Source organism: Drosophila eugracilis, unplaced genomic scaffold, assembly GCF_018153835.1.
Source record: "Drosophila eugracilis isolate 14026-0451.02 unplaced genomic scaffold, ASM1815383v1 contig_646, whole genome shotgun sequence".
NCBI classification, from domain to species: Eukaryota; Metazoa; Arthropoda; class Insecta; order Diptera; family Drosophilidae; genus Drosophila; species Drosophila eugracilis.
Window position 1 is genome coordinate 22,016 of NW_024573532.1, and position 9,061 is coordinate 31,076.

The following is a 9,061-nucleotide window of genomic DNA, read 5'->3' on the forward strand; positions in this document are numbered from 1 at the left end:
TTGATTGATGAAGACCTTGAATATTGTCGAGGAAGGGAACATTACTAATATATTTTCGAGCTCATCCGGAATAAGAGTGACACTTTGGTGAAGCAGACTGAAGAATTTAACTGACAAAACTTCTTCCCGAGCTACATTACTTAACTAAATTGGCTCAATACTCCATTTGCAGAAGGTTTTCTCATTTTATTTTTCCCTCTCAGATTCACCTTTCGATTGGGGGTTACTTATCTGATTTGTTTGCGGTTGTGCTGTGCGTGAGCTGCCAACGAGCTGAAGACGTCAATGAAGAAGGGGCCATGATGGGGTGGATAGATTGTCAATGACTTTTGATTCTGTCTGGCTGCTTCACTCGTCCTAATTAGTTAAAATCGCAACAGATCAGAGTGGGCCTTAGCATTGGAGCTGTCGGGCTTAACACATATTTACTTACATTTTCCAGACATCAAGGAATCATTATATTTTCATTTCACTGTAATACCCAGAACATTGAGAGGGAGGCTAAGTATATAGGAGGTTTTCCAAGAGCCTTTGTTGTGCATTTCAGGAATCACCAGAGTTTTCGGTAAGTTTTGTGCCCTTCAAGGGCCTTCGTGCTGCAATTACCTTTAGATTGATGTCGGTATACGATCTCACAAAAAGATTTTATTCGGGAAACAGCAAAATAATCAGTTCAATTTGACGGTTCATTGATTAAAAACAATCCCCTGAGGCCTCGCCCGCCACTGCCGTCATATTCATACACTTAATTAAATTTGCGGCTGGCGAAAGTGAAATGTAACGACATTCGACTGCGGAGCGTGAAATGTTTGTTATGAGTGTAAACAACGTTTTATATATTTTCAAATGAAAGTAGACTCGCCCGGCTGCAACCCCGTCAGTCGGTCAGTGGTCACACATGGCGGATGAAATATACGCCGCATTGGCCACAGGTAAAATTGTCACGTTTTTAATTAAACGAGCGCCCAAAGACCAACAACAACCAGCGAGCAATCGGCCAATAATCAATGGCCTGGCTGTGACAGTAACACGGCTAAAAAATATGATTATAATTAAAAGTAAAACTTTTATTGGATGCGTGCATGAAATGTGTAACCAAAATGTAGCACTGTGGCTGCACCACTTGTTGGAGTTTCTTTAGTCACTGCAACAGTTAGGGTCATCGATTTACGAAACAATGTTCTTTAATTCAAAATTGTAATAGCAGGGGTTAAATCGATACCTCTTTTTAGTACTGGTGAACTGATTCATTGGGGTAAGAGGATTAAAACATTACTGATTTAGTATTTTCTCTTTTATTAATCGATCAACGCCAGAAATTCACAATTTATCTCCTTCCTTATCGTCGCTCTTCCGTCAGCGAGATATATGAATGCACATGCATTCGATCTCTTAAGCTAATACACATGGCCGAAAGGGGTAACCTATAAGCTTACAGTTATTCTGTTCTATTCTGTTGTACAGTGGGTCTTGTAAGTATATTCTTGGTATTATGTGACACAGTGGGCCTTATAAGTATGTGTCCTCCCCATTAGTTAGATAAAAGAACTTGAATACATCTGATGTTCCGGTGGGGCAAATGAAAGGATTTGAAAAGAAACTTATTCACAAATATTTTAGAAAGTTTCCAGAGACGCGTCGTCAGTCTTTTAATTGAGCCACTCCACTATGGAATTTTTGACTAGATTCTCTGGCCAAAATTCATATCTCAAAAACTAAGCAAGATGTTTAGATTCTGTTTTTGATTTGAGTTCATATTACCAATAGATTTCAGATATATCACTTCCCACAACTTCAAAATCAGATACTCAAAAACTAAGTAAGTTGGCGCCGTCTTTTATCCAAAATCCAATTTATTTTGCGAATTCGGTTGTTAGACTACGTACACGAGTTTTTCCAACATTAGACAAACACAAAAACATAACACAAGCCACACTGGTAAGAACCGATTTCCAATTTTTTAATTATGTTCCCTAATTTTTCACTTTTTACGATTTTAAAAATGATTTCCAATCCTAATATTACGCGAGCTTGTAAATATAAACAGCAACAGCTGTATTCATCAGCCTGATTTCTTGGCAGTGGCCCCATCTATTATAATTTATGTTATGTAACACTTAAAACTAATCTATTGTCCATGCAATTCAGTTAAAATTATTTGAATTTTTTCACATAGTGTCAGAGGCAATCACATAGTTGAGTAATATTAATTTCCGAGCACAAGGGTGTCGGGGCTCTAAAATATTTTAAAATTGGGGCGGCTTTAAAAACATTATCATTTGACCTGATTCCCGGAATAGAACAGTGAGCCAATAATAGATGGCACACGCAAGCCACACACCCAGCCACGCCCACTTTTTGACAAGTAGTTTGGCAGCTCGTTGGAAAAAGGGCCGACTTGATTGTGTCACCCACCTTTCTGATTCCATTTAAGAGCCAAGACATGGCAAGATGGCAACCGACGATACAACAATTAGCGACGTACAAAATCATTTCATTGTGTTTGTCAAACGCTGCGACCGAAAGCGCCTACAAGCCAGCTACGATAAGTTTTTATTACACCTGAGTGGGGCCCTCATGTGAGCTGGTCCGTGTCTCCGTGTGTGTGTCGAGACTCATTAAAAACGAACGAGACGCTCATTACCTGGCCGAGAGCAGAAATGGAATACCGACACGATGGCCCACATGGACAACAAACGATTTTCGAGCCCGCTTTACGCTCAAACACCCAACAGCTCCCAACAAAGAGGAGGGGTGCGGGATGAGTGTGTGGTGTAGGGTTTTAATTACCTTCGGTTTCACCCTCCTCGCCGCCGTTCGACTCGTTGTTTAAGTAATTGTTTGTCATTAGTTAAAATGTTTTCATTTCGCTTCGGATCCGAGCTCGGCCTGGCCATGTGAGTTCATCTTGCGCAGTCAGGATGTCGAATTTGTTAAATGTCACGCCAGAAATTCGATCGTGACTTGTGGCTTTAATTATTTCTGTTTCGATTTAAAATTTAACGAGTCTCAGAAAGGTGTTGTCTTGTAAACCAGTAATACCAGCAGATGTGTAGAATATATTTTAATATAAAAGCTCATAATGAGTACGCTCCTTCGGGTTGTGGGCCAAATAGTTTCCGGGATTTTAGCGTTTATTTGGATATTCATGATTAAGATAAGTTTGCATATAGTAAATGATTAATTTATCCAAAAGACTTATTCTGATTTCAAGGTTTCGTGTATTATTCGGACAATAGAATTCAGATCTATTCTCCCCTTTTTAACCCATCTTGGGGATCTATGGATACATCCTATTGCTCTTTGATCGAGTTGAAACTATTGCGGTAAAGGCACTTATTCAATGAGGTCGCATTGACAAGCGTTTTACACTCACTTTAATTCAATTATAAGTCCTGAAATGTTTTTTTTTTAAAAAGGGTAATCGAATGTTTTCCTTGCAGGTCAGTCCCCTTCCCTTTTTGTTTTAGCCGGGCCAAGCAATCTGGGCATAAAGCCTCACCACGTATTCACAACTCATCCGTCAACAGTCTACAGACACTCGGCCGACACAACAAGGCGTCTCGACAAATCGAGAGAAATCCCTTATTCCATCCATTTATTCTGGTCAATCCTCCACAGACTGACGGAATGGCCTTTGTAGCACGCAGGAGTAGCGATGGCACAGTGGTAGATCATCAGCAGGTGTCCGGTCGGCGCGCCGTGCGTCCGCTGACCTTGTCGGACATTAGTGACGAAGATTCGGAGACGGTGCTGGGCTATACGAACCGAACCTACGTGGCTCCCACCGTGAGGCTCTTGAGTCAGGGAGACGGAGAGACTGAGATCGATGACGTGGTGGAACCTAAGCCCAAGACTGAGGACCAGGCCGAAGAGGATTCGGATGTAGATAATCTATTTGAAGACTCTCTGGAGGATCACGCTGACATCTCGGACAGTGAGACGGATTCAATCCGAAACTTTTGCAATGAACTAGAAGAGGAGGAGGCCAACGACGCCTTGCGCAGTGAGATGATGAACTTTACGGACGAGGACTCGGAAGATTTGGCTGCAGAAGCCTCGAAGACTCAGAGAAGCATGGGAAAAGAGGATGAAGCGTCTGCCACGGATACTGAGACTGTTATGAACTTTGACCAGGATATTCGGAGCCTGAGCTCCTTTGACAGCTGCACACCAACGGTGACGCTGGGCACAGAGGATCTTGACAATTTGGATAATCTCAGCGGCAAGACCTTCTTCAAGGAGGACGTGCTGGACGATATCAGCAGCAAAACCTCTTCGAAGCAGAGCAATGAGGACGGCCTCAGCAGAAGGACTTTTACTATGAAGTCTGCCACCAAGGAAGTGTCCTCCAACTTGGGATCGGATCTCGAATCGGACCAGGGCCAGATGTCTAGTCGAACCTACGACTTAAGCTACCGGGGCAGTAACCGGGGGAGCAACCGCGGCAGCATCCGCGGCAGCGAGCGGGGCAGTAACCGCCTTCACGACGGCTCCTCGTTGTCCACCTGTAGCTGGTCTGAGATGTACGGTGGGGCCCTGCAGCAATCTAATGGGCGCAGCAACATCGTCCCCTCTCTAAGCCTGGCCAGCGCCACCTCGGAAACGTCCACTTTCTACAAGAGCATAGAGAACAAGGAACGCCAGGGCAAAGCTGCTTTTGAGGACTGGATAGCGCGGAAGGCGGCTCAGAAGCAGAAGAATCTGCTGGCTGCCAAGCAGGAGCGGGAGAAACGGGAGGCAGAGGCGGCCCTGCGTCAAAAGCTTTCCCAGGAACGCTTTCAGGAGTGGTGCCGCCGCAAGGAGCAGCAGCAGCAGAAGGATCAGCAGCAACATCTACGGAAGAAGACCTCCACCACCAGCCAGTCGAGCTCGGGAAACTTCTCGACCTCGAGCTCCATTTCCGGATACGGATCTAGTACAGGGTCCGGTCCAAGCACCGGTCCTGTAAGATTGCTGCCGCCTGAGGTCACTAAGAAACGGATCCTGGAGTGGCAGCGCGTCAAGAACGAGCAGCAGCAGACCGAAAGGGAGCGCCAGCGAAGGCTGCGAGATAGCAAGCAGAAGCAGGAGGAGGATCGCAAGCAGCGCTCGCAAGGCGCCTGGAAGAATTGGATGAAGCAGGTGGACAAGAGGGCCAAGCCGGTACCCCTGAATCAGGGCTTCGACTCTCTGCGAGGCACCATTTCCAACATCTACATAAATCCCGTCCAGTGGGTGTCCAACATAGACCCGCAGGAATCGGGTCGCAGTCGTTAAGGTTATTTCTGTAATTTTTACGTTCGTTAGTCCATCGTCCATTCAAGCTGAGATGCCCGATGAAGGAACTGGGAAGACTGGTCGGAAATTTCTGGAGGAATCACAATGGTTGCTGGGCCAGCCAAAAAGACAATTTCCATAAACCCATATTTGTTATCTGGATAGTGGCGGTGGATCCCACATTGTTTTAGCTTATTAACTCAACCAATAAACCACGAGATCAAGATCTTTAATTAAGGCCCTCATTCTCTGACTAATATGGTATGTTGTCCCCCATTACTTTTTATTCCCTTAAGGACTCGGACTGAATTCTTTGTTTTTTCCTCTTTCATGCGGATGCATTACAAGGTATTAGCAACCCCAATCTTTAATCCCTATCGATAACAGATCAATACATTTGCTAGCTAATGCAGCACTTTATTCGGAATCATTCTGTCAATATTACTTTTTCACAAGTTTCTTGTAGTACCCTTTTAACGCAATTTATCAATGCAATGCCCCTGCAACGGAATGAATAAGCTATCGAAGTCGGCTAAAGTATATAAATATTACATTTTGACTACAGATTCCATTTAAACGTGATCAGTTTCCGATTAATCAGACTTCCAATATCAATAAACCCCAAGATCGAAAGGTGCCTGTTTATGGTTAGATCAGAAAACATTATGCTTTTCTCAAGCCCCTACTACATACACACGTGGCATGCCTTCGAGAGGGAAAAAAACCTTCCAGATTGTTTTTGATAGCTAAGGATGTGCAAACCAAAAATATTACCATTAATCATAATCATTGACATTGTCAAAAAGTGTTATTGGTGTCAGTTATTGATGATACAAGCAACATCTAAAAATGAAAAATAAAATGTTTGCTGGTTGTTTGCATATTCCCCCATCATCCGCAGGTCACCACGACGCTTACACGTATGTATACACCGAATTCGTATTCACCTTAATTGGTTATTTTCTTTTCCACTCCAGCAAATACTTATATTATTCGTTGTTAATACAGCTCAAAGAGCCAGTTTATCGTTTTTTAGGACACTTTTGCATCGAAGTTTTTATAAAGCTTGCATTAGAGTAAAATAGTTGTAGTATTTGTAGTAGTTGTCGTATTCATTGAAAAGGAGTTGGTAAACAGATATAAATAACCTTGATCAGGATGAATAGCCGAGTGACCATGTCCATAACTATTGAAATCTCCTGCACCATAAAGCTGGAAGGAACTCACTTCAAGAAAACTTAGTTCGATGAGTGACGACAATTAGAGAACACGGAACAGAAGCCCACCAGTTTGAATGAAACATTCAAGAGTTTAAGCCGGGTCAAAAATAAATCACATTTTGAAGTCAATAGTTACTAATAATATAACCCTTGGACAAAAAACACAAATGAGTGTGTGTGCTTTTTCCCACACACCCGAAAATGGCAATTAAAATTGTTTAAGTGGCGACCACGGGGAGCTCATATAAGTGGATAGTGGCCTGTGGCACCACTTAACGTACCCATGGAAGGTTCATAAAAGCCCAGCTCAATGCGTCCCATGGAAGAAACTTAAAACGATAACCTCGGGCCGGGTCTGTTATGGTTATATCGCACACCCCACCCAGCCAGGGTCTGCGGACACTGCACTTCCTTGTTGGCCACTTCGTTCTTGGGTTTTGTGAGCCATGGCCATGGTGTTTGTTTCATTGGCCACCCCCCTTGTGTCAATTTGTGTTTTTATTATTTATTTGCCAGATCCACGGGGAGTCGGCAGGTGGTGTAGCAGGCTTAATTAAGCTTTTCCACCCACCCGGCCGTCAGAGTTTTATTTATGCAATTAACCAAAGCCTCGTGTAATATGGTCCCGTTAGGTAAAAATCTTTGATTAATTGTAGTTTTGTTTACACGAAGCGAGAGCGAGTCTGAAATGATTATGGGGGCTATCTGACAGGGTCCAAGGGGCCCTCGCCTTGGGCCATTTGTGGGTGTGTTGAATGGTTAGGCCAGGGAGGGGGCTCAGGTGATTAGTCCTTTAGTTAGCTGGCAATTTGTTTACACGTTTTGTGAGCTCCTCTAATCGGTTTCAGGCCTCTCGTCATTAGCACTATCATTACTTTGCGGGGCCCTGATAATGATTTCGCTTCCAAGCGCCTTCCTCTGAGATATGTCTCTCTCGAATGGGACTTATTTGGCTAATTGTTGGCGATCTGATAAATAATTAGACGCTTTTGTAGCTCGTCAATTGAAACAAGTAGTTCCATTAACATTTCACTGATTCACTCGATTCCAATGAGTTTGTTAATAGGAGCTGCTGGCTTGGGTTTCCAGTCGGATTACTCATATGCCTGCAACTTTGTGAGGGCCACAAATCGCTGCTCTTTTTGCTTTGCCCAACTGCGGGCATTTCTGTTCTCTTTCCTTGCAAGGCTATAAACTTTAACAGGAAATCGTAAAACTTAGGGACAACTGCTAAATGGGGCCCTGCTCATATGAGAATGGCGTAATCACGGATGGGACAATGACACAGCGCTCATGCCGGCACAGATTTTTACGACAGCCCATAAATTAGCGAACCATTTTCGACGAGAGATTGCAGACAGCGGCCTTTGCCTGCAAATGTTTAAAATTATTTGCAAAGCATTTAAACAACAATTAAGGGCACGCACGCAGCCACAAACAATATAAAACAATTATTGTAAAACGAAATCCAGAATGCGGATTAGCGCAGTTTTGCGGGATCGGAGCGTTCGCTCGCTTTAAATGCAAATCAAAGGCACAAAAAATGGAACGAAAGCAAAAGCGAAAGCTTGCCAATAATTATCATAAATACCCACTGAAAATGTTTCGAAATGATTTCGCACCGCAATTCGGAGGGAACAAAAGAAAATTAATAATAAATCTCAAAATGCTCATTAACTTAATTACTGTGTTTATTTTCATTGCCCTTCCTGTTCACCATTGAGTCCGCTCTCCCCAAGTCTCGATTCCCCCTCCCGACGCTTTGTATGTCGAAATGCTTTTCTTTTGTGCGTCACGCAATTTTCGGGACCCTCAGTTGATAAACAACTCAGCGCTGAAAAAATAGCCGCGGAACATGAAGAAATTGCGCGTCTTTAACCTTAATGTGTATTTAAGTAATGTTAATTGTACTCAGCCCTGCCAGATGCCATTCGCTGCCGACGGCTGGCGCCACTGCTCGAAGACCTCCGCCCCTTAGCCAAATACTTGTAATTATGCTAATATAAGTTTGCTCCGGGTAGCGTATCTAAACTCGTGTAATTGCTTACTCCAAATTGAATATCCCAGAGTTAGGTCTGAGAAGGTGAGAAATATGAAACGAATAATCCAGGAATTAAATATCCTCAGGGTGCAGCTTCTTTCCCGCCGATTGGTGGTGATCAGGAATACATCGTGTTGCATTATTGTTTAATACATATATTTCTATAATATGTTGGTCAATGTTGTATTGTCTTTAAGTTAATTGGTACACACATATTAAGTCCATATTCATGAGCTGCAAAAATATACTTCATAACTCTAGATGTGCGTTCAAGAACAAAGTAGTTGTTCCGACGTTTACATTATTTTTGATTATCTGCGATATCAGCTAGTTACTGAATGGTTATATTGACCCGAATCATGATGCAGAGATAGTATATGTGTTTTTTCCAGAGTCGAAACAGTGTTCTTTAGACGTAAGCGAAGTAAAGAATAACAAGACTATGAAGCCTATTCAAGGATGTTAAAGTAGTGCCGTTGTAGTTTGCCGATGGCTCACTGACTACGAATCGAATTTTTGGATATTTAGTTAATAACAATAT

The 9,061-nt window shown here is 42.9% G+C and overlaps 1 protein-coding gene across 1 annotated transcript; it reads left to right on the forward strand.

The window, feature by feature from the left end:
* The first annotated feature begins 456 nt into the window (after nucleotides 1-456).
* Nucleotides 457-5,492, forward strand: LOC108103383 (uncharacterized protein DDB_G0287625). Its single transcript, XM_017208829.2, has 2 exons — nucleotides 457-565; nucleotides 3,622-5,492. Exon 2 carries the CDS (start codon nucleotides 3,631-3,633, stop codon nucleotides 5,257-5,259), a length of 1,629 nt encoding a protein of 542 aa, XP_017064318.2. The 5' UTR covers nucleotides 457-565; nucleotides 3,622-3,630; the 3' UTR covers nucleotides 5,260-5,492.
* The last annotated feature ends 3,569 nt before the right edge of the window (nucleotides 5,493-9,061 follow it).